This window comes from Bubalus bubalis, chromosome 6 (genome assembly GCF_019923935.1).
Source record: "Bubalus bubalis isolate 160015118507 breed Murrah chromosome 6, NDDB_SH_1, whole genome shotgun sequence".
Lineage (NCBI taxonomy): Eukaryota > Metazoa > Chordata > Mammalia > Artiodactyla > Bovidae > Bubalus > Bubalus bubalis.
In genome coordinates, this window is record NC_059162.1 from 89177737 (window position 1) to 89203963 (window position 26227).

A 26227-nucleotide genomic window follows, 5' to 3' on the forward strand; every position below is an offset into this window, starting at 1 on the left:
ACATTGACACATTGATGACATAGTATGATACGATTATTTGACTTTATTCAGGTTGAATTTTTATCTTCATGTGAGTCAAAACTCTTGATTGCAAGTAACTGTAATAAAATCATATTGCATTAAGCAAAAGAGCAGAAGGAGGCTCACCTAGAGAAGGTCTGGACATGGCTGGACTCAGGGACACAAACAGTATCCCAGGGACTTAGCATTACTTTTTTTTCTCCTGGCTTTGTCCCCCTCCCTCTTGGCTCCATCTTCAAGCAAACTCTACGCCTGTGGAGACAAGTTGGCACCTGGCAGTGACAGATTTACACACTATCTATCCTCTTGGGAACCCCAACAGAAAGCTGGAAATGTTTATCCTCTCAACAGCTTTAAGAAAAGGTCCAGATTTGAGTCTTACTGGCTTGATTGTGTCACATGCCAGTCTCGATCCAAGCATCATGAATGTGGGATAGGATGCTCTGACTGACCCAGGCCTATGTCATAAATTCATATCCGTAGCTGGAGGCAGAATTAGTTTACCAAAACAGTATCATTTCAGATTGAAGGATTTCCCAAGTTAAGAGCTGTTATCATAGGGAAAAAAGTAGACACTGGATAGACAAAACAGATGTCTACTCAAGTCCAATAAGCCATGGCAAACCACTGACATGTTATAACGTGTTATAATCAAAGTTATAAGAATATATTACAATCATAAGATTGACTCAGGCCCTATAAAATCTGCCTCTAGGCTAGTTGACTGCATCCCTGCCATGCACTTCCTTCCCTACACACTGTTTATTCTAAGTTAACTGACTGTGTCATGTGCTTAAGTGCCCTATCACTTTGCCTGAACTCTTTCCTGTGTCTGAAATGCCTTTCTGCCCACCCTCTACCTGCTGATGTCTTAGCTATCTTTCAGGATCTATCTCCGAAGTCAGTTCTTCTGAGGACCTATACTCCACTTTCCCACTCTCCAGGGACCATAATTGTTCACTCCTCTCTGTTTCCAGGACACCAAAACAGCAATGGAATGACCAGTTTCCCATATTAGGTTTTCGTTCTTCAGTCACTAAGTTGTGTCTGACTCTGCGACCCCATGGACTGCAGCATGCCAGCCTTCCCTGTCCTTCACTATCTCCCAGAGTTTGCTCAAACTCACATCCATTGAGTCAGTGATGCCATCCAACCATCTCATCCTCTGTCATCCCCTTCTCCTCCTGCCCTCAATCTTTTCCAGCATCAGGGTCTTTTCCTGTGAATCGTCTCTTTGCAAGGTGGCCAAAGTATTGGAGCTTCAGCATCAGTCCTTCCAATGAATATTTAGGGTTGATTTCCTTTAGGATGGACTGGTTTGATCTTCTTGCTTTCCAAGGGACTCTCAAGAGTCTTCTCCAGCATAATTCAAAAGCATCAATTCTTCCGCATTCAGCCTTCTTTATGAGATCCAACTCTCACATCTGTACATGCTACCGGAAACAGCCTTTGTCAGAAAAGTGATGTATTTGGTTCTTTTTATTTTTTTATTTTATTTTATTTTTAAACTTTACATAATTGTATTAGTTTTGCCAAATATCAAAATGAATCCACCACAGGTATACATGTGTTCCCCATCCTGAACCCTCCTCCCTCCTCCCTCCCCATACCATCCCTCTGGGTCGTCCCAGTGCACCAGCCCCAAGCATCCAGTATCGTGCATCGAACCTGGACTAGCAACTCGTTTCATATTCAAACATTTCTGGGACACCAAACCACTATGTATTAATCCTACAACCCTGGGAAGTTCACTTAGTTTTATGTACACATGGGGACAGTACTATTTATTTCCCAGGGCTCTTTGTCAGTGCATATAAAGTATCTGGTTCATTGCTAAATAACTGTCAGTTCTCTTTGCTCACTTGCTTTTCTAAAGCAATTACAGCATGCTTTACTTTATAACTCATGGTGTACACGTTTGTTTCCCGTGGTTCACTGTGAACACCTTGGGGTCAGAGACCGTTTGACATTTTTCTCTGTATCTGCAACCTGCAACCAACAAAACTTTGTTAAAGGAAAGAATGAAATAATAAATCAGACTTCAGTGAGAGAGTACAGTAGATTTGACAATCTTAATGATTCTTCGGACTAAAACAACTAAAGTGAAGAAGAAAATTGGGGGTGGGGGGACAATTCATTAAAGCATCACAGAATTGACTTAAATGGAAGTATCCACATGCCTGCAGGAACCAGGAACCCTGAGAAATGAGTGAGCACCAAAGCTGCTCTTTCCCTGAGGCCTTTCACTGAGCTCTGAATCCTTTGTTCTCCTGTTTTGAATGCATGGTGTGCAGAGGACAGGAGCTATATCCCAGGGCCTGACCAAAGTGAGTGTATAATAGGAGCGTGCATGTGTGCATACCCAGTCATATCCGACTCTTTTGTGACCCCATGGAGTGCAGCTCGGCAGGCTCCTCTGTCCATGGGGTTCTCCAGGCAAGAATACTGGAGTGGGTTGCCTTTTCCTCCTTCAGGGGATCTTCCTGACCCAGGGATCAAACCTGTGTCTCCTGCATTGGCAGGTGGATTCTTTAACACTGAGCCACCAGGGAAGCCCATACAATAGGAGATTCCTGTATAAAGTTGGGACCTCAAAGAATTATGTCCACACAGAATGGATAGCACTATGCCTGTTGTTAACAACACTATATTGTGTACTTATAAATTTATAAGAGTAGACCTCAAGTGCTCTTAAACCATAAAATTTTTTTTAAAAATTAAGAAATAGGACAAATAAAGACATTTCTAATAAGATAAATCACACATGAGAAAGCACAGAGGCAGTACTAAATCAAAAGCCACGTCTTTAGATGAAAAATGGATAGACTAATTTGGACTATAGAAAAAAATGGAAGGGCGGAAGGGGAGGGAAACAAGCTGAAGTAAATAAGAGTTAAAGGAGAGGCCTGAACACAGGGCTGAAGACATTTTCAAGCAATGATGTGTTGTCCTTGAAGAGTCACTGCAGATCTAGGGATTACACTATGTTGCAACAGTCTGAAGAAAATTCTTCTGAGTAATCTGTACATACTGCTAAAGCACACAGCGAGTCTGTAATAAACTTGTGCTAAACCCCCTGAATAGTTCTCTGCAATACTTGTGATGAGGAGCACAAAATTCTTAGTCAAGGAAAGTGGACATGAAAACAGAGAGGAAAGTTATGAGGAAAAAAAAAAAAATACAGTTGTTTTTCTAATTTCTTCTATATGAATAGGTCTCTTTCGAAAAAAATGAACAGAATAAAAAGAACCTCTTCCTTCCATTAAAAAAAAAAAGAAGAAGAAGAACATTAAAGACAAACATCAGGGAGCAGAAGGAAATTTGCTCATTTGCTCCTGGTGCTGGGTAAAGGAAAAAAAAATATGTTACCATCTGATCCTCATATTCACTTTGGGAAAATTTATTGAGCTCTACTCATGATTTGTGCCCTTTCCTGTCTTTCATACTGTAATTTTACTAACGTAATTGTCAAAAGACAGACATAGAGTGTGTATTTTCCAAACAAACAAAAAAACAGAATGAAGAAAAAGAGAAGAAACCTCAGTCAGTCAAACACAAGGAAAATGAGGGAAAACAGAACAAATAAAATGTATATAATAAAACACTAAATATATATTTCAAAATATCAGTAAACACTATAAGCATAAAACTCTCTAATTAGAGGACTGCTGCTGCTGCTAAGTCGCTTCAGTCATGTCCGACTCTGTGCGGACCCCATGACGGCAGCCCATCAGGCTCCCCCGTCCCTGGGATTCTCCAGGCAAGAACACTGGAGTGGGTTGCCATTTCCTTCTCCAAAATTAGAGGACATATGCATTCAAATCATTCAATATTAAAAATATTTAAGGGCCTTTTATGTCCCCAGAATTTTTCTAGGTGTTGGGGGTATAGCAGTAAACAAACCAGACAAAAATTATGGAGGTTGCATTCTGATGAGAGGAGACAGATGATAAACATATAAACAATAAAATATTCACTATGTGGAATTTTAATAAATATAGAAAAAATAATAATGCAAAAAAGAATTAAGGAAGTAGGTAGAGGAAGTGGACGTTGTAGTTTTAAAGGGCTGACAGATGACCTCAAAGACACAAAGCAGATGAAGAACAGAGCCATATCTATCCAGTATGTTCTAGGGAGAGTGGGGAAGGAATGCAGCTGTCCTGGGCAAGAGCCTATTAAATGTGCTGGTAGAATAGCAAGGAGGCTGGTGTGGCTGGAGCAGTGATGAAGGAGACTGTGGTAGGAGATGAGGTCAGAGATATAACAAAGGACCAGGGGTTTTTGTAGACTATCGGAAGAACATTGGCATTTATTCTAAATAATATTAAAAAAAAAAAAAAAAACAGTGAAAGGTTTTGAGCACAAGAACAGAAATGATCTGACTTGTATTTTAAAGAATCATCTTGGCTGCTGTCTTGAAAGAAGAACTTAGAGGAAGAACCTGGGACCTGTTACGAGTTTGTTGCAATAATTTAAGTGAAAGACAATGGTAGCTTGGAGGAGGGTACCATGGTTGAGTTGAGATTTGTAATTTTGGATTCAGGATATAAATGTGAGAGTCAAGCTGACAGATGGCTGTGATTGGAGGTGGGGTATAATACAGGAATCAAGAAGGTCTTCAAGGTTGTGGACCTCAGGAACTAGAAAGGTGGGTTGCCACTCATCATTGAGATGAGGCCAACTTCAGGAAGAGCACATCTGCAGAAAGTAAAGTTTGGTTTGGCATGTAATATGTTGAGACAACCAAATGGAAGCAGTGTGAAGGCTGACGAAGTATCTAGAACTCATGAGAAAGATGTCTAGGTTAGAGATGTAAATTTGGGAGTTGTGTATGTTTTTAAGTTGTCTATGTCTTTTTAAGGCTTCCCTGGTGGCTCAGACGGTAAAGCGTCTGCTTGCAATGCGGGAAACCCGGGTTCGATCCCTGGGTCGGGAAGATCCCCTGGAGAAGGAAATGGCAACCCACTCCAGTACTCTTGCCTAGAAAATGCCATGGACCGAGGAGCCTGGTAGGTATAGTCCATGGGGTTGCAAAGAGTTGGACACGACTGAGCGACTTCACTTTCTTCTTTATGTTTTTAAAATGAAGCCATAAAATTTTGCTTCAGCCAAAAGGAAAGATTAAGAAAGAAAAAAAAAATTCCTGAAATAAGAGCATCTTTGCTTATAAAATAAAAAGTTAAAAACATAAATGGTATTCTTAGTTTTTAAAAAATATTTGTGCTAAAGAAACTTACTGATAACTCTGTAAGGAAAAGCAGGGCCTTTGTGCCTCTGGGAGCTGACATTCATTGAGATGGTTTGGGGCTGATGTGCTAATTGACTTCTTTTCAGAAGATAAAATCGTGTTGTCTGGTGCTTTTAATTAATAGACAAAAGTCAATGTGCCTGTTGCTACTTATCAGATATATTACTACTTATTTCTGATTAATAATTCATATCTGAAAATGGTTCTGAATCACCAGTGCTCTAAATATTAACCTATGCCAACTGATAAAAAGGTGGAAGTTTTATGGCTATGACAAGTTTACAGCCCTGTGAAATAAACCAAATTCTGCAGTTAACAGGCTAGCTACTTGTGCAAACAATCCCTAGACATTTTTCAACCTGGCATACTATCTCACTAATGCTATCATTAATGAATAATAAACGTTGGTGTGTACTCAATCAACCTAAGAAATTTTACTTTAAGGAAAAAAAATGCTACAAAACTGGATGCTGCTGCTAAGTTGCTTCAGTCATGTCCAACTCTGTGTGACCTCATAGACGGCAGCCCACCAGGTTCCCCCATCCCTGGGATTCTCCAGGCAAGAACACTGGAGTGGGTTGCCATTTCCTTCTCCAATGCGTGAAAGTGAAAAGTGAATGTGAAGTCACTCAGTCGCGTCTGACTCTTCGCGACTCCATGGACTGCAGCCCACCAGGCTCCTCTGTCCATGGGATTTTCCAGGCAAGAGTAATGGAGTGGGGTACCATTGCTTTCTCGGAAAAAACTGGATAAAGGCATCTAAATGTAGGAAGAGAAACCCCAGGGGCTGTACCTTGGCAGACTTCAACATTTGTGGTTGGGGATTAGAGGAAGAACCCTCCAAGAAGAAGGAGGGGTCATTGGCTTACTGGGTAATTAGCACCTTTCATAAAGATGTATTAATCTTTGCCACAGTCGTCTAAAAGGAGGGGTTACCATCATTAACCCAGCTTGAGAGAACCATGACTGAGGCTCAGTAAGGAGACGTGGTTTGCCACAGGATCATCCAAACCCAAGTTATAATCCAGTGTTAGTGTATTTAATCTGCCTTTTTCTATTCTTGATGTACGTGAATGCATTTAGGAGAGTGGTTGATGAAATATTCTCAGGGGGTTCTCTGTTTTCCTTGCAGGTGGTTATGTGAAGGCCTTGGAGATGACTAAAGAAACCCAAGGCCAAGGAGCCATTAAGCCAAATTCCATTTCAGAGAACTATGACGATGTTGAGTGCTCTGGGAGTAAGAGGTAAGCATTTGAGCCCGGCAGCGAGATGAACATGCTGAGACTGTAAAATACATGTGCTTCTCTGGTGGTCAAGTGGATAAGACTCCATGCTTTCAATGCAAGGGGCGTGGGTTTGATTCCTGGTCAGGGAACTAAGATCACAAATGCTGGCATGGCCAAAAAAAAAAAAAAGTACAACACAATAGGTCAATGGTCTTTGTATCTTTTCTCCCCATAGCAAAGTCAGATTTCTCTAACTTATTTATCTCATATAATGGTAAGTATAAGAAGATATTTGAAACTGTCAGTAGGAATTGCTGAATTTCTGTGGCACATTAGTAATAAGGTATCTTATATTTATATACTTGTATTAATGCCATTTGGGTGAAGTGATGATAAACGAACAGAAGTGGTTCAAGGTATGCATGAATAGATGCATTTAGAATCATGAAGGTGCTGGTAATGGGTCTTTTGTGACAAGGAAGCAACTTTGGTATGAAACTTCCTGATCTCCTCACAATCCAAGACTGATGATGGAATGTGTTTTACTTAAAACACTTCTATGGATTCTCAATATGTTTTTAATTGAAGTATAGTTGATTCACAACATTAGTTTCAAGTGTACAACACAGAAGATTCAATATTTTTATAGATTATACTCCACTTAAAGTTATTATAAAATACTGGTCATAGTCCCTGTGCTATACATTATATCCTTACATCCTGTATCTTATTTATGTCATAGGTAGCAGTTTGTATACCTTAATGCTCTTCCAATCCTGCCCCTTCCTCCCCTCGTTTTCCCTCTGGTAACCACTGTTATTGCTGTTCAGTCATTATGTTGTGTCTTACTCTTTGCAACACCATGGACCGCAGTGCATCAGGCTTCCCTGTCCTTCACTATATCCCAGAGTTTGCCCCAACTCATGTCCATTGAGTCAGTGACACCATCTAACCATCTCATCCTCTGTCACCCTCTTCTCCTCCTGCCCTCAATCTTTCCCAGCATCAGGGTCTTTCCCAGTGAGTCTACTCTTCGCATCAGGTAGCCAAAGTATTGGAGCTTCAGCATCAGTCCTTCCAATGAATATTCAAGGTTGATTTCCTTTAGGATTGACTGGTTTGATCTCCTTGCTGTCCAAGGGACTCACAAGAGTCTTCTCCAATACCACAATTTGAAACCATCAATTCTTCAACATTCAGCCTTCCTTATGGTCCAACTCTCACATCCCTGGTGACTCTGATGGTAAAGTGTCTGTCTACAATGCGGGAGACCTGGGTTTGATCCCTGGGTCAGGAAAATTCCCTGGAGAAGGAAATGGCAACCCACTCCAGTACTCTTGCCTAGAAGATCTCATGGACAGAGGAGCCTGGTGTCCATGGGGTCGCAAAGAGTCAGACACAACTGAGCAACTTCACTTTTCTCACATCCATACATAACTACTGGAAAATCATAGCTTTGACTATTTGTCAGCAAAGTGAGGTCTCTGCTTTTTAATATGCTGTCTGCTGCTGCTACTGCTAAGTCGCTTCAGTCGTGTCCGACTCTGTGCGACCGCACAGACAGCAGCCCACCAGGCTCCGCCATCCCCGGGATTCTCCAGGCAAGAGCACTGGAGTGGCTTGCCATTGCCTTCTCCGAATATGCTGTCTAGGTTTGTCATAGCTTTTCTTCCAAGGAGCAAGTGTCTTTTAATAATTTTGTGGCTGCAGTCACCATCCTCAATGATTTTGCAGCCCAAGAAAAGAAAATCTGCCACTGTTTCCACTTTTCCCCATCTGTTTGCCATGAAGTGATGGTACTGGAGTCCATAATTTTAGTTTTTTGAATGTTGAGTTTAAGTCACCTTTTTCACTCTCCTCTTTCAACCTTCACCAAGAGGCTCTTTAGTTTCTCTTCACTTTCTGCCTTTAGAGTAGTATCATCTGCATACCTGAGGTTGTTGATATTTCTCCAAGCAATCTTGATTAATCCAGCCCAGCATTTCACATGATATACTCAGTACAGAAGTTAAATAAGCTGGGTGACAATATACAGCCTTGATGTACTCCTGTCCCATTTTTGAACCAGTCCATTGTTCCATGTCCAGTTCTAACTGTTGCTTCTTGACCTGCATGCAAGTTTCTCAGGAAGCATGTAAGGTGGTCTGGTATTCCCTTCTCTTTAAGATTTTCCCACAGTTTGTTGTGATCCACACAATCAAAGGCTTTAACATAGTCAATGAAGCAAAAGTAGATATTTTTCTGAAGTTCTCTTGCTTTTTCTATAATCCAACAATGTTGGCAATTTGAACTCTGGTTCCCCTGCCTTTTCTAAATCCAGTTTGAACATCTGGAAGTTCTCAATTCACATACTGTTTAAACCTAGCTAGAAAGATATTGAGCATGACTTTGCTAGCACAATTGTGAAATAAGCACAATTGTGTGGCAGTTTGAACATTCTTTGGCATTGCCCTTCTTTGGAATTGGAATGAAAACTGACATTTTCCAGTCTTGTAGCCACTTCTGAGTTCCAAATTTGCTGGCATATTGAGTGCAGCACTTTCACAGCTCATCTTTCAGAATTTGAAATACCTCAACTGGAATTCTATCATGTCTGCTAGCTTTGTTCATAGTAATGCTTCCTAAGGTCCACTTGACTTCACACTCCTGGATGTTTGGCTCTAGGTGAGTGACCACATCGTCATGGTTATCCCAGTCATTAAGAACTTTTCTGTACAGTTCTTCTGTGTATTCTTGCACATCTTCTTAATCTCTTCTGCTTCTATCAGGTCCTTGATATTTCTGTCCTTTATTGTGCCCATCTTTGCATGAAATGTTCCCTTGGTATATAATTTTCCTGAAGAGATTTCTAGTCTTTCCCATTCTATTGTTTTCCTTTATATCTTGCATTATTCTCTTAAGAAGGCTTTCTTATCTCTCCTTGCTGTTCTTTGGAACTCTGAATTCAGTTGGCTATATCCTTCCCTTCCTTCTTTGCCTTCCACTTCTCTCCTTTTCTCAGCTATTTGTAAGGCCTCCTCAGGCAACCATTTTGCCTTGTTTCAGTTCTTTTCCCTTGGGATGGTTTTGGTCGCCACTTCCTATACAAAATTATGAACCTCATCCATATTTCTTCAGGTACTCTTTCAGATCTAATCCATTGAATCTATTTATCACTTTCACTGTGTAATCATAAGGGTTTTGATTTAGATCATACCTGAATGGTCTAGTGGTTTTCCCTACTTTCTTCAATTTAAGCCTGAATTTTGCAATAAGGAGTTCATGATCTAAGCCACATTCAGCTCCAGGTCTTGTTTTTGCTGACTGTATAGAACGTCTCCATCTTTGGCTGCAAAGAATATAATGAATCTGATTTCAGTGTTCACCATCTGGTGACGTCCATGTGTAGAGTCATCACTTGTGTTGTTGGAAGAAGGTGTTTGCTATGACCAGTGTGTTCTCTTGACAAAACTCTGTTAGCCTTTGCCCTGCTTCAGTTTGTACTCCAAGATCAAAGTTGAATGTTACTCCAGGTATCTCTTGACTTTCTACTTTTGCATTCCAATCCTCTATGATGAAAAGGACATCTTTTTTGGGTATTAATTCTAGAAGATCTTGTAGGTCTTCATAGAACCATTCAATTTCAGCTTTTCAGCATCAGTGGTTGGGGCATAGACTTGGATTACTGTGATGTTGAATGGTTTGCCTTGGAAACGAACTGAGATCATTCTGTCATTTTTGAGACTGCATGCAAGTAATACATTTTGGACTCTTTGTTGACTATGAGGGGTACTCCATTTCTTCTCAAGAATTCTTGCCCACAGTAGTAGATATAATGGTCATCTGAATTAAATTCACCCATTCCCATCCACTTTAGTTCACTAATTCCTAAAACATAAATGTTTACTCTTGCCATATCCTATTTGACCACATCCAATTTACCTTGATTCACGGACCTCACATTCCAGGTTCCTATGCAAATTGTTCTTCCCAGCACTGGACTTTACTTTCACCACTAGACACATTCACAACTGGGCATCATTTCCACTTTGGCTCAGTCTCTTCATTCTTTCTGGAGCTATTTCTCCACTATTGCCTAGTAGCATATTGGACACCTACCAACCTGGGGAATTCATCTTCTGCTGTCATATCTTTTTGCCTTTTCATACTGTTCATGGGGGTTCTCAAGGCAAGAATACTGGTTTGCCACTCCCTTCTCCAGTTGACCACATTTTGTCAGAACTCTCCACCATGACCTGTCTTGGGTGCCCTGAATGGCATGTCTCATAGTTTCACTGAGTTACACAAGTCTGTGATCCATGTGATTGTTTTGGTTAGTTTTCTGTGATTGCAGTTTTTGTTCTGGAGGCCATGGGATTATAGTTCTTCTTCTGTCTGCCCTCTGATGGATAAGAGGCTTGTGCAAGCTTCCTGATGGGAGGCACAGGCTGTTGGGAAACTGGGTCTTGCTCAGGTGGGCAGAGCCATGTTCAGTAAATCTTTAATCCAGTTTTCTGCTGATGGGTGGGGCTGTGCTCCTTCCCTGTTAGTTGTCTGGCCTGAGGTGACCCAGTCCTGGGAGTCTGCAATCTCTGTGTTAGAGCTAGAGGTTCTATGGCAGGGATAATGGCGACCTCCTCCAAGAGGACTTATGCCAACATGCCACACCTCCCAGTACTGCTGCTGCCCCTGACCTCATCACAGGTCACGCCTCTGTAGGAGACCCCCAAACACAGGCAGGTCGGGCTCAGTCTCTTATGGGGCACTGCTCCTTTCCCTTGGGTCCTGGTGCACACAAGGTTTTGTTTGTGCCCTCCAAGAGTCTCTGTTTCTCCCAATCCTGTGGAAGTTCTATAATCAAATCCTGCTGACTTTCAGATTCCCTGGGGATTTCCAGCCCCCCTTCCAGATCCCCAGGTAGGGGAGTATGATGTGGAGCCTAGAACCTTCAACAGTAAGAGAACTTCTTTGTTATAATTGTTCTCCAGTTTGTGGGTCACCCATCCAGCATCTTTATGGTAGGGCTAATGGTGACCTCCTCCAAGAGAATTTATGCCATACATTGTGCCTCCCAGGACTGCTGTTGCCAGTGCCCTGTCCCTGTGGCAGGCCATTGCTGACTCACACCTCTACAGGAGAGCCTCAAACACTTACAGGCAGGTTGGTAACCATTGGTTCTCTGTATCTGCAAGTCTGTTTCATTCTTTTACTTATTTTTTATTTCAGAGATTCTACTTGTAAGTGAAAACATACAGTATTTGTCTTTCTCTGTATGTTTAAGCATAATATTCTCCAAGTTAATCCATGTTGCTGAAAATGGCAAAAATTTCATTTTTTTATGGCTTAGTATTCTTATGTGTATGTGTGTACACTACATCTTCTTTATCCATGCATCTGTTTATGGATACTGAGGTTGCTTCCATATCTTGGCCATTGTAAATAATAATGTTGCTATGAACATTAGGGTCTGTATATTTTTTTGAATTAAGTGTCTTCATCTTCTTCAGATATACCCAAGAGTGGAACTGCTGGATTATATAACAGTTTTAATTTTAATTTTTTGAGGAAACTCCATCCTGTCTTCCATAGTAGTGGTAGCAATTTACATTCCCACCGACAGTGTGAGGGCTCCCTTTTCTCCACATACTCACTAACATCTTTTGCCATCTTTTTAACAACAGCCGTTCTGACTGATGTGAGGTGATAGTTCACTGTGCTTTTGATTTGCATTTCCTTGATGATCATTGATACTGAGCATCTTTCCTTGTGCCTATTGGCTATCTGTCTCTTTTGAAAAGATGTCTATTTAGGCCTTCTGTCTGTTTTTAATTGAGTTGCTTGTTTTTTTTTTTTTTTTTTTCTTTTTCTCTATATTGAGTTGTAAGTGCTTGTTATATATTTTGGATGTTAATCCCTTATCAGACATATCATTTGCAAATATCTTCTCCCATTTAGTAGGTGGTCTTTTTGCCTTGTTAATGTTTTTCTTTGCCATGCAAAAGCTTTTAAGTTTGAATAGCTCCCATTTGTTTTTGCTTTTGCTTCCCTTGCCTGAGGAGACAGATCTGGCTCTAAATACAAAAATAAATAGCAAAAATACAAATAGCAAAATATACAAATCCAAATAGCAAAAATACATTGCTAAGACTTATGTCAAAGAGCCTATGTTTTCTTCTGGTTTTCCCAGCACCACTTATTGAAAAGACTGTCTTTTCTCCATTGTATATTCTTGCCTTCCTCATCATCAATTAATGGACCATAAGTGTGTGGGTTTGTTTTTCAGCTTTCTATTCTGTTCCATTGCTCTCTGTGTCTGTTTTTGTGCCAGTACCATACTGTTTTGATTACTGTAGCTTTGTAGTATATTCCCAATACCTTTACAATTGACGTTAACATGGTATAGAGGACTTGAGTGTCCCTATCTACCCCTCCAGCCTCTTCTCACACATGCTCAGTCTTCATCTTTGAGATGCAGTCATGGTGACCTTTTAACTTCTCTGACTTGCTAAGCTCCCACTGCAGAGTGCTTGCATATGCTACTCCTTCTTCCTGGAATGTTCTTTCTTCTTCTGTGCCCCTTTGTTTAAGTGACTCTTAATATCTCTTCTGATCTCAGCTCAATCATTATTCCCTAGGGAATATTCTCCTACGTATGTAGTTTTATAGTATTACCATTATCCTTTCTTTAACAGCACTTGTCACAGTTATTAATAATTCTATATTTATGTGATTCTTTATTAGCTGTCTTCCCTCTTAGATGATTTTCTTCTTTACACTTACCGTTTTTCCTTACCCATGTTATAATGCCAGGCACATGTTAAGATATTTAAAAAAAAATCTTTTACATGAATGAAAAGGTAATGGAGGAGGGATAATCAAATGCTACTGGTTTTTGTTTTGTCCTTCTTAGAATGTCAGAGATGGAGAAGCAGTCTAGAGATCATTAAACACAGTACCCTCATTTTTAAAAAAGGAAATTGAGGCATAGAGAAGTGACTCTCCTAAACTCAATGTGAATTAAGTTCTGAACTTGAAAATCCTCCATTGCCAGGGTAGATTCAAAATATATCTGTGTATTTTAAGCCTATATATTGGGTGAGGTGAAAGCCATGCTATAGAGGAGGATTGTTCAAGATGTGTCTGGTTGTCTCCATTAGTTCTCCAGCATTCAGCACAATGTCTGGTGTTTAGTAGACTGATTGTTAAATGTAAAATATGCAAAGGGGGAGAGTCAAGGAAGGAATCTGTTAATAAATTAACTTCTCTCACTAAATGCGAACAAACATGGAAACAGGGTAGAAGCAAATATTAATTTTTGTTTGTACATACTTTTATAGAGTTTACTTAATTTTACCACCTGCTTGTAAAAACATGTGCATATGTTGCCATAAAAACTATTTCACAAACAGAAGATCAGAGTACCTAGCACCTGGTAGGTATCCATAATTTTGTGTCAAATATGAATCTGTATCACTGCCATTATATATTTTTTTAATTTCAAGAGAAAATAGTGAATAAATGTATGAAGATGTCTACAAAACAAAGAGCAACCACCCAAAGATAGAGCAAGTTTCTCTTTTTCTTGACTTCATACCTAAGGGTATTTCCTGCTAGTCTGGGAAAACCGAAGTTTAAGAAATGACCTCCATCTCTACCCACCCCATCTTTAGGGAAGATTTTCATAGAGAGTGGAGATAAGCTGTTGTAATAAAATACTGTTATCAGTAGGTTATTTGTAATTGTATATAATCATATCTTGTAATTTTTAAGCATGTTGCTTTTTCTTTTGAGAAAATGTCCATCTCCCCAAGTAGAAGACTTTGATATTGCATTAGGGAGTAGGTGAGAAAGAAGAAATAAATAGCAATAAAATGCTTCAGTTTTTTTTCCAGGAAGAAATCAATGGTTATGATTTACCTGTGTCTTTTCAAGCTAATGAGGCTATCTCTGGAATTGGGGATTAATTTAATATGTAATAATTCAGTGTTATCAATATTTGCTCAAATGGGGATTATTAATCAAATTCAGTTATTAGGGGCACATTGTGGCAAGGAAAATAGCAGCAGTCAAAAGCAAGAAGTTTGAAGGTTTAAAGGAAAATAGGGCATTTATGCTGGGTGGGATGATGTGGGTGTATCACCCACTTTCCCTAACCTTTCCCCCACCCCCGAAAATCTGGGTATATTTGGAAAAATTTTAATCATTAAGCAGGCAGTCAGTGTAGCATCACTGTTATATTATTATCCCATAAGTTGAAGATCAGTGATATGAATCTCAGGAGCCAGGAATTTCACTAATGTATCAGTCTTTGAGTCATGGTCTCTAAAAGGAAGACTTTGCTCCATAAACTCTGTAAAATAAAGACCATTTGGAGTAGGTGAAAGTTTGTATTGAAATATAATAATTTCCTTCATAGCTGGTATGTGCTAATTCCTATCAGAATCTAAAAAAAAAGAACATAGGGGTTGACAAGGTATTTCCTGCTCTTCCTTAAGTGGGAGTGTTTTATTAATAGTAATGAGACTGAAGTCTCCGATCTTTTTTACTACAGCAGCTTCCCATCCCCAGTACTCTCTCAAACAGTATTTATGTTTGTAAATATGCTTATGTGTTATTTATATTCTCTGATTCCTCTTAGTTCAGATGGAAAAGCATCACTTAAAAGACTGCAGAGGTTCTTCAAGAAAGAAAAGGACAGACTTAAAGTGAACAAAATCAATTCAAAAGAAAATATAAGGTAAAAAGTCCCTTTTTATTTCTCTTTCTAGGAGAGGATTAGCAATGCCACCCTGGTAGTTACACAGCTGATAGTCTCCATCTTGTTCTTCTAGTGAAAAGGGTACCAGAAGCTAAAACCAAAGCCCTGGTTATCACCTACCTCCTTCTTGCCAGGATTGAGTGCCTCACACACACACATGCTAGTGAGAAAGTGACAGTGTCCTTTTTGAAAAAATCGATAAGGGAAGATTGTGAACAAAGGTAGAGGGAAAGTCTTAAAAAGTCCAGGAAAGGAACTTCCTCATCATCCTTGGCATATATTCCTGTTGTTACTACTGAGCATTATGTTATCAATTACATTCTTTTATGCTTTCTTAGTCCTACAGGCTCCAGTGGTTTTTGTCTACACTTCCATATTCTAATTTGCCTCTCTTGAGAGAGGTAGTGTGTGGAGAGGGGAGATGAACTTTTCAGCTGAATGGTCCATGTATCTCAGTCTTAGCTCTGGAAGGGACCCTCCAAGTTCACCCTAGCTAATTACCGATGGGAATTGGGAAGGTTACAATTCATGTGTAGGACCGACTTGATGCCTCGATTCTGGATTCTAGTTTCAGCTCTTCCATTTATTCAGTGTGCAACTACGGGCAAGTCACTTCCACTTTGCATCCATAGGGACCACGTTTCTTTTAGCTTATAATAGGAGATTGTGTGGTCTCTGAAAGCACTTCAGAGAGGGAGGGAGAGAAACACAGACATAGATCTGTATTTTATGAGGGCAGGGGATGGTAGAATAGTTTGCCCCAGGTCACTACATATGTTGACATCGAATTTATCTTGAAGTTCTTTCAATTGTAAAACCTTAAAGTAACATGAATTTGTCTAATTGTGTGTTGGATCTAGATCTACCAAGAGATTTATACAGTATATGAGGTTTACAAATTGCAGTCCTAAACATGGAAGACAGAGTCTAGTTCTAGTGACCGGTGAGACCCTTAAGGGCACACCCTGACCTTAGCAGGTTAGATGTTTCAACAAAAATTATTAGCATGGTGCCTGCAGCCCCTTAAAATTTTAATCCAGGTGAGAATGCTGATGTTTTTTACATGTAAATGTGATTTCCTTTTCCTTAGAACTATTCATTGACTGTTAATGACTTTCAGAACAAATATCCAATCCTTTTTCATTGCAAGTAAATACTATATGGCAGCCCCCTTCCTACTTGCCCAGCTCCATCTCACTCAGACTTACTCTCGGCTCTGCCCCATAACACACACCCTGTATGTACACCACACTGTTTCATGCCTCCTTGCTTTTAACCATGACATCCACAGATCTGAAATGCATCTGCGCTACTCTCTCTTCCTTTGATTATCAGAGTTCTAGCCTTCTCTTAAAATTTGGCCAAATATTATCCCTTCTGGGATGCATTCTGTGAATCCCAAACCTGTATTACCGGTTTCTCTTCTGTGTTTCCAAAACATCCTGTGCAAATATTGTAAGATCTATTACAAGAAATCCTTTTCCTTACAGTCAGAGTATCTCAGGGTAAGAAGGGTCCATATTACCTAGTACAACCCACTACACAAGCTTCTCTGCAGCTATTCCTAAGAGGCAAAATCTCTGTGTCTGCACACCTCTATAAAGATAAATTCACTACATTCAGGGGAAAATCTGCCATTTTAGTAAGGTCTGAAAAGATTTTTTCCCCTTGAATTTTGCCAAAATTTGCCTCTTTACCTTAATTTTTCAATTATTGCCATGGAGACATACCAAGATAACACAGAACTTTACCTTTTGTCCCCAGGCCTAGAGGACTGAGCTTAAATTAATTGCTTAAAACACATGAATTTTTTTTCTACCACATCATACTTCTTTCCATGTGATCTCCTTAACTATGAGATTTGAGGAAAACTGGACAATCTCCTTAGCCAAGTGTCCTCTCCTACTTGGCGCATTTACCATCTTCCATCTGGCCTGGCATTCTCCCCTTAAGTCACCTCTCTGGTTAAATCTGTACATAGTCAGGGTCCAGCGTCTCCAGAGGGTCATCTCTCTCACCTTGTGTCCCACACACTGGATATATCTGATTGGCACCCTGGAAGGTTAGAAAGGAGAAATAGGATCCTGTGGACAGAGAAGAGCTGTGGGAGAGCCTGAGACTGTCGCATTAGGTAAGTGGGTAAGGATGGTCACTGGGGATAAATAAGCTCATTTACAGGAAGGGGAGAGGTGATCAGAATAAAGCTGCAGGGAAGCTTGCTTCATATTGACATTTTTTTTTCCCCCAAAGCATCCAAATCAAGAAACCTAGTCATCGCTATGTTGTTTGAGATGTTATCAATCAGCATTTCTGAATATGGCTTTTTCCTTAACTCTTTGTGTCTTTTGTCAATTAACAGGGCATTTTCCCTTTCGCTGCCTGATTTAAGTAAGTGACATTCACTTATTGCTGGAACAAAATTACTCAGCACTGACATTTTCAGTCTAAGAAAGAAGTAGTAATCCTCCCTGAATTCCATATGTAATGAAAAATTGATACATTAAAATCAAGGAAGATATTTTACATCATAGTATTACTTACTTTGGGGAAGATGGGTGACATTTCTCAGTGCCTCCTATAGACCAGGCGCCCCTTAATATCTAAGAAATAGATGCATTGTCCCTTTGTAGGAAGACTCTCGGACTAACATCCATATTTTAGTGACCTAGGATTTGTACTCAAGTCTCTGAATACACAATGTGTGTGCGTTTTACATTTTACCACAGTCCGCTCACCCGAATTAAGACACAGTAATTTGACCATGAACACTTTGCAATATACATACCAGCTGAATCAAGGGTGAGTCACTGGAATACTGTTTGCTTTGCTATAAAAGCAATGGTGCACGCATTAGCACAGTGCCTGACACACAGGGTGCTCACTCTCCATCACATTCTGTAAGCTGACTGTGTCAGTGAGAGGGGGCCGTGTGTTTTGCTGTTTGTTAGGTTCAGTTTATGGGCTCTAGTGACAGTGGCTACTTTGATTTTACTCTGACTCGGCAATTGGAGTGTATTTTATATTCCACAAAATGAGTCTGCTGCACTAAATAACAAATAATTATATAAATCTGGTATAATTACATCTCCTAAAATCATCCTTGGTCTATTTTTTTTAAGTCTACTTAGAACAGGCATGCATTTTACCTCCATCCAAATTTATGAATAACTGAACATGAATTGTGAATAATTATGCCAAAAGGTTTCTAACTAGTTCCAGCGGTGAGTCACTTGAACGTTATGGAGTTCTATGCAGAGCACCAAGGAATGTGAATATCCCAAACTGAAAATGTCTAATTATGATTATGTACTAAGTTAGATTCAATTTTACAGAGGATTATTATAAAGAAGCAGTTGTCAATGGTTTCAAATAAAAATCATGGAAGAAGAATCAGCATTAATGTCTATTAAGTTGGTGTTTTCCCCTTGAAATTCAGCCCTCTCTTGTTCTAGCAGTGTAACATCTTTGTCCAGTTCCAGGTTGATGGGAACCCAGTCTAAAATGATCCCTTCAGCAACTCATATTTTTTAGAAAGTTGCATGAAATCAAATTGATATAAATATTTATGCATGTGTTTCAGATACCAGGACATCTCTTTTTTTAATCCTCAGTTGAATTTTTCCCAAATGGATTCTTTTTTTGTTCCTTGATCCTTTAAGCCTATCTATAGTCTATGATCAGATTTTGATAAAACAGGCTCAGAGATACATGTGGATAATTAAATAATTGTGTATAATTTGGAAAGTCAGGGATTGTATAAACCATATCAAATAACAGACTATTTTTATCCTATCTTGACGCTAGAACTTAGGTCTCAGGAAGTTATTATCTACGATGATGTGGCCATAAATGGAAAACAGCCAAAGTAAGTCAATTCACTGCATTGGTCATCTCTGCTGGTGTTTAACCCATTTCCTGATGTTTTGTTATCTATGGTCAGAGGACCATCTCTTTAGATCCTTGGGTGAAAAGTCAGGTTGTAATATATTGCTTCCACTAGGAAGGGGGAACAATGACTAATACAGATGACGTAACAGTGGTAGCTTTGTTTCTTACCTTTGAATCTATAGACTTGAAACTCATTTCAATACAACACTTATTTAATAACCTCCTATGGAGGATGGCAAGCACCACCTGGCAGAACCAACGTTCTCAAAGCCTAAATAACTCAAATCTATCAAAGTGTTCCTGCTTCCCATCCTCGCTACCAGCCACATGCAGGCACCTATTGTTTCTCAGCTGGATTACTGCAATGGCAGAATGAAATCCAAACTGCTTAAGAAGACATAAAATTCATTATTGATACAGCCCTGGCAAACTCTCAGCCTCAACTGTACTTGCCACTCACCCATTATTCCTGTGTTCCATCCATACTGTATTATCCAGCATGTCTAAACTTTCATGTTTGCTCCAACCTCTTCAGTTCATCCAACAAATACTTACTGGGCACGTACTATATGCCAGGCACTGTGCTAAGCGTTGGGTATAATGCAGTGAACACACAGTTATAATTCCTATTCCTTTATGATTGGAGAGATAGATAGATAAATGATGGATCATTAAACATGGGAATCTGATTGCTTTGGATATTCTGACAGAGACTGGGCATATGCTATGTGTGTTGGGAGGAGGCTGATAGTCATTTTAGGGTAGATATCTGGGAAAAGGCTTTCCAAGGTTAGAATTTAAGAACAAAAGAATTGTTCTGCCCATAACACACTTTGCCATGCTTTTTTGCTTGGCTGAGTACTTTATCCTTTATTATTTAAACCTGAATTCAAATTTTGCTTTCCCCAGGAAGCAAAAGCTCAGAGAGCTTTTGGGTTATCTATTTGGGTTATGTACCCCTTTTTATCAGAACATTCTTTTCACAGTTGTATTGGTCTTATTTCTTCCCTGTCTCGTCCTCTACATGGAAACTTCCTGAGGTGGGGCCTGGGCTTTCTAATCCAATGTATCATATGGCCTCATACCAAAAGATAGTTTGTTAAATTGGTTAATGAAGAAAGACCTGCTTTCAAAAAATTTGAAAAATGATTTATGGTGAAAATAGGCAGACATTTCCATTTTTAGGGCATCCGGAAAGCCTGTGCCAAGCTGAAGCAAGCAAGGATAGGAAGCATTTTGTCAGTTGGAGACTGGGGATTTAGAGAGAGAAGTGGGGATGATTTGCTGTGGGAGAGAGGAGGGCAGCTGTGTACATGGAAGATGTGTGTTTGGGAAGCTTCACTGGACCATGCGGCACGTGATCAGGAAAGTGGTGTCATGAGCAGGAAATGTTAACTTGGCAGGAGATGGAGGAGAGCCCTGGAATATAAAATTGGAGTTGTAAGAAAACAAAATGTGGCCACACTTTTTGGTGGAAAGACTTCTTATTAAAAGTGAACATTTTGAAAGGTTTTTTGATTGGTGAAAGAAACAAACTTGGAATAATGCCACCACAGACTGAGTGGGAATTGCCCTTTCACAGGTACCATTCTTATGAGCCAAGAATGTGGTGTTTAAAAGTTTATATTGAGGGAATAACATGTAATATAGTTTGAAATAGAGGTATAATACCTTATGAAGAACAGCATTTTATAATTGATACCATTGTGAATGGGGTGAAATTATTAAAGGAATGACTTTGGTAAAGCTTTTATACACAGGCAAAATGTATTCATTACGTTTCTACATAGTGATCTACTTTTAGCATGTAATTTGTAGACCTCAAGACTTTCAACAAAAAACAGAAGTCCATCCTTACCAAAAAAAAAAAAAAAGAGGCAGAGACACAGAGGTTAGGTTATTTGCCCAAGTTCATGTAGCCAATAAGGATTCAAATCCTGGCAACTGGGCTCCCAATCCATTCTCTTCACTGCAACACTAAGCTAATTTCCTAGTGATACTTTATCTTGATCTTTCATGATCTTTATCTTGATCTTTCTTTTAGTTAGTATTTCCCTAGTATACATTTTTAATCCTTTTTCTGATTTCCATATTCTTGTCCACTGTGTCTTGTATAAATATAGCTGAATTGGCTTTTTTAAAAAATCTAATATAATGACCTGTCTTAACTCCTACCTTGCCCTTGACGTAAAGTTTAATATTCTGAAATATCATGGTGCTGATAGCATTTTCCTCAGGACAGACTTGTCTTCTGTGCTTGCATATTGCTTACTGCTCGGTCTAGTTTCAATTTGTTTGCTGGGGGTTATTAGAATATAGTATCCAGGACTTAATACAAGGGCAAAGTATAGCAATTTGTTAAAAACAAACAAACACAAACAACCTTTATCCAGGACCTAGTAGGTTTGTATTGGGAGAGCCCTATTTATAGAAAATTCTTTTGCCCAACTGCCAAATAGGGCTTCCCAGGGGGCTCAGTAGGTAAAGAATCCTCCTGCTGCAGGAGACACTGGTTTAATCCCTGGATTGGGAAGATCCCCTGAAGGAGGGCATGGCAACCCACCCCAGTATTCTTGCCTAGAGAATTCCATGGGCAGAGGAGTCTGGCGGGTTGGAGTCCATGGGTTCACAAGGAGTCAGACATGACTGAGTGACTAACACTTTCTTTGCTGAATAAGGGAGTCCAGAACTATGGGCAAGAGGACAAAATAATTAGAGTCACACTTTAGGAAGAGTAACTCGACCTAGACCCTTCTGCAGAAAGCTTTAGAGGGAAGGTTGGATGCAAAATATTTGTTAGAATATTATTAAAGTTGCTCAGATGAAAAAGTGATCAAAATGTGTTCTGAGATGGTGATAAAAATGAAGATATTTTATGATTAAATGATACTTACCAAGTCACTTAAGCCTGTTGAAACCTGACCAATTTCTATTTCATGTGATGGAGCATATCTTCTGTAGTATGGCCTCAATGAATCAATTATTAAAGACATTTGTAGCAGATGGAACACTGATGGAAAACAGCACAATTTGGGATGAGAAGGGAGATGGAAGATGATATCTGAGTTCTTGTAAGCTTGGATAGTTTGTATGTCGTGTCCTGGTAGGTATTAGGTTGAAGAGATGCCTAAATAACTCTGAATTAAATTGTTGCTAGATAATCCAGACCTCTTCTTTTCATCTCCTTTTGTTCACTAGAATTTCTCCCAAAGAGTCACCAAGGAAAGGAAGAAGAGGGGGATCTTAAAAAGGACACTGGAACAGCTTCTACAATCTGGTACTAGTGGGGCCTATGGCATGTCATCGTCTCTGAATCTTAGTTTCTTAACCTATGATATGACAAAAAAGCAATCCTTGTCCTGTCAAATTCATTAAGCTCTCTAACTAGATCCCTATAAAAGCTAAAACAAGTTGCAGAGAGGCAAAGAGTTGACCATAATGGTCACATGGCTAGCAGGGGTAAAAAGTGTTATGACTTTTCCAAAAGAACAATATGGTACTATGTATCTACAATGCCCAAACCCTTTCTATAATTCTGCTACAAGCAATTAGCTCTAGTAAAAAATAAAGGAAACATTAAAATTATATATATCTCAGGGCTGTATATAAAAAGAAATGTTTAATACAACCCAAATTCACTAGGAATATTAGGCAACATGACCACTTAAGTGTATATAAAATAGTTTCCAGTGACATGGGTAAATGCTTTCACTATAATTGAAAAATAGCAGAATGCAAAATTATATATACAGTTTTGATCACAATTCAGTTTCTAAAAGTGCTTAGAAATGTTTAGAAGGAAATTTGGACCTTTGAGAGGTCAGATTATGTTTGTCTCTTATAGTTCTGCTTCCAGTTTTTTAAATACTCAGGATACAGTGCTTCATAATTAGTAAAGGAAATAAACTGTTCAGTAGGCATTTGCTTTGCCTATTCCCTGCCTACATAGTTATGCTGTTGCTGCTAAGTCGCTTCAGTTGTGTCTGACTGTGCGACCCCATAGACGGCAGCCCACCAGGCTCCGCTGTCCCTGGGGTTCTCCAGGCAAGAACACTGGAGTGGGTTGCCATTTCCTTCTCCAATGCATGAAAGTGAGAAGTGAAAGTGAAGTTGCCTAGTCGTGTCTGACTCTTAGCTACCCCATGGACTGCAGCCTACCAGACTCCTCCATCCATGGGATTTTCCAGGCAAGAGTACTGGAGTGGGTTGCCATTGCCTTCTCTCACATAGCTATAGCTCCTTCCTAACAAGTCCATGCATGAATTCTCACTGAACACTTTCTCTTTGCCTAGCATTGTGATAAGCTTGTGGTAGATACATCTGGAATTCTTGTCTGGATCGCATCTTTTGTGAACCTAAAATGGAGAGATAAATGAGTAAACATCAGACAGGTAGAAAAGTAATTGCTGAGCTCCTTGTTATAGACTCCAAAGGCAATGAACGTTGAGCAAAGAGTGATGGGAGATCCCTAGGCAAGTCCTGGAAAACCTTTTATACAAGATCCCTAAGCAAGTTCTTGAAAGCCTTGACTAAGCTGCATCTTTCTATTTTATTGAACTCTAGTTGACTACAATATTGTGTTAGTTTCAAGTGTATAGCACAGTGATCCAGTTTATTTTTTTCTGATTATGTCCCATTTCAGGGTATTATATGGAATATAATTTCCTATGCTATACAGTATGTCCTGTTGCTTATCTGTTTTATGTATAGTACTCTATCTGTTAATCTCATATTCCTAGGCTGCATCTTTAATGCTGGTTAGATGCTGCATCCTTGATATTCTGTTAGACACCTGGACCATAATCTGAAGGGAATGGCGACACAGTGTCACTAAGAACTTGTAAAATTCCTCTGACAGAGCATCCTTGCAGTTCTAATTTACCCACTGAAGAGTTACTGTGTTCTGATGTGCAGACACCACATACATACAAATGGTCGACAGAGGAAGGGTTAGTTTTGCTCACATGAATGATGAACATATAAATTGTCAACATCTGCTGGATCATTGAAAAAGCAAGTTTCAGAAAAACATCTGTTTCTGCTTTATTGACTACACCAAAGACTTTGACTGTGTGGATCACAATAAACTGTGGAAAATTCTGAAGGAGATGGGAATAACAGACCCCCTGATCTGCCTCTTGAGAAATCTGTATGCAGGTCAGGAAGCAACAGTGAGAACTGGACATGGAACAACAGACTGGTTCCAAATAGGAAAAGGAATATGTCAAGGCTACATACTGTCACCCTACTTATTTAACTTATATGCAGAGTACATCATGAGAAATGCTGGGCTGGATGAAGCACAAGCTGGGATCAAGATTGCTGGGAGAAATATCAATAACCTCAGAGATGCAGATGACACCACCCTTATAGCAGAAAGTGAAGAAGAACTAAAGAACCTCTTGATGAAGGTGAAAGAGGAGTGTGAGAACGTTGGCTTAAAGCTCAATGTTCAGAAAACTAAGATCATGTCATCCAGTCCTATCACTTCGTGGCATACAGATGGGGAAACAGTGGCAGACTTTATTGTTTTGGGCTCCAAAATCACTGCAGATGGTGATTACAGCCATGAAATTAAAATATGCTTACTTCTTGGCAGGAAAGTTATGACCAACCTAGAAAGCATATTAAAAAGCAGAAACAGTACTTTTCCAACAAAGGTCCATCTAGTCAAGGCTATGGTTCTTCCAGTAATCATGTATGGATGTGAGAGTTGGACTATAAAGAAAGGTGAGCGCCAAAGAATTGATGCTTTTGAACTGTGGTGTTGGAGAAGACTCTTGAGAGTCCCTTGGACAGCAAGGAGATCCAACCAGTCCATCCTGAAGGAGATCAGTCCTGAGTATTCATTGGAAGGACTGATGTTGAAGCTGAAACTCCACTATTTTGGCCACCTGATGCAAAGAGCTGACTCATTGGAAAAGACCCTGATGCTGGGAAAGATTGAAGGCAGGAGAAGTAGGGGATGACAGAGGATGAGATGGTTGGATGGCATCACTGACTCAATGGACATGAGTTTGGGTAAATTCCAAAAGTTGGTGATGGACAGGGAGGCCTGGCGTGCTACAGTCCATGGGGTCCCAAAGAGTCGGACACGACTTGAGTGACTGAACTGAACAAGTGAAGAAACATTTTGAAGCAGCAGGCATGATCAAAGACTGTAGACTTCGTTGTCAAGCACACTTGGATACAAAGCCACTAGGTTCAAAGTACTGTTTCTGTGACCATGATAAGTTATGAAGATCATCTATTTCCCACTTTGTAAAACGTTATGAAATACTGATTGTTGCAATGCTTCCTATAAAAAACACATTAGTTAAGATATGTAAAATGCCAAGCATAAGACTTGACACACAGGTGTTCAAAAATATTGTTTCTTCTGTAACACACTCTCCACTCTTTGCATCCTTTTCTGCTAAACACATCCTTTTCTGTCTCATAGTGAGGGTCCATTTTATCATTCATGTTCTATAGGTGAAGAAACTAAGGCTCAGAAAGGAGAGAGAGTATGATTATAAACAAGTTGATCTCTTGCTTTTGGCTTCAAATTTGCTTTTTTTTAAATTTTATATTGGAGTACAGTTGATTCACAATGTGTTAGTTTTGGGTGTATAGCAAAGCAATATGGTATATCTACTATTTTTCAGATTCTGGCTTCAAATTTGGATTGCCACAGATCAGACATTAGCAAGCTATGGCCTGGGAGCCAGATATGGCCACCACTTGTTTTCGTGAATACAGTAACAACAGCAATGTCAAATTGTTATGATAGATAGCATGGCTTGCAAAGCATAAGATATTTACTCTCTGGCCTTGCCATAGATTATCAAAACATACTTCTAGATGACTTTCTAATTTTTTTGGTAAAACACAATTGCCCAAAAAGTATTGATGGTTCCATGAAGACTTTAGTTCAATCTTAATTTACTTGCACAAAATATTTTTCTTCTCAGTGATGAACTTAAAGGAAAATCTTGGAAGCTGAAGTTTTTGACATTGAAAGAAAAAAAGAAAAAAGGTGCTCAAGAATCAGAAAGGTAAGCACACAAGTGCACTCACACTACAGCTTTTCTGTTGCAGTTTATACCTCTTACTGGCTGTGTG

The 26227-nt window shown here is 39.5% G+C and overlaps 1 protein-coding gene across 4 annotated transcripts in view; it reads left to right on the plus strand.

Annotated features, from left to right (window-relative positions):
* The window catches only part of FYB2 (FYN binding protein 2), a gene marked incomplete at its 3' end in the record, with an annotated part of 116060 nt that extends 89900 nt beyond the window's left edge, over positions 1-26160 (plus strand). For 3 of the 4 annotated variants that reach the window (XM_045166147.1, XM_045166148.1, XM_045166145.1), the window contains 5 exon segments: positions 6405-6516; positions 15116-15214; positions 17595-17623; positions 19040-19100; positions 26077-26160. In XM_045166147.1, coding sequence (XP_045022082.1) covers positions 6405-6516; positions 15116-15214; positions 17595-17623; positions 19040-19100; positions 26077-26160 — 385 coding nt within the window. 4 annotated transcript variants of the gene reach the window in all.
* Positions 26161-26227: the final 67 nt, after the last annotated feature.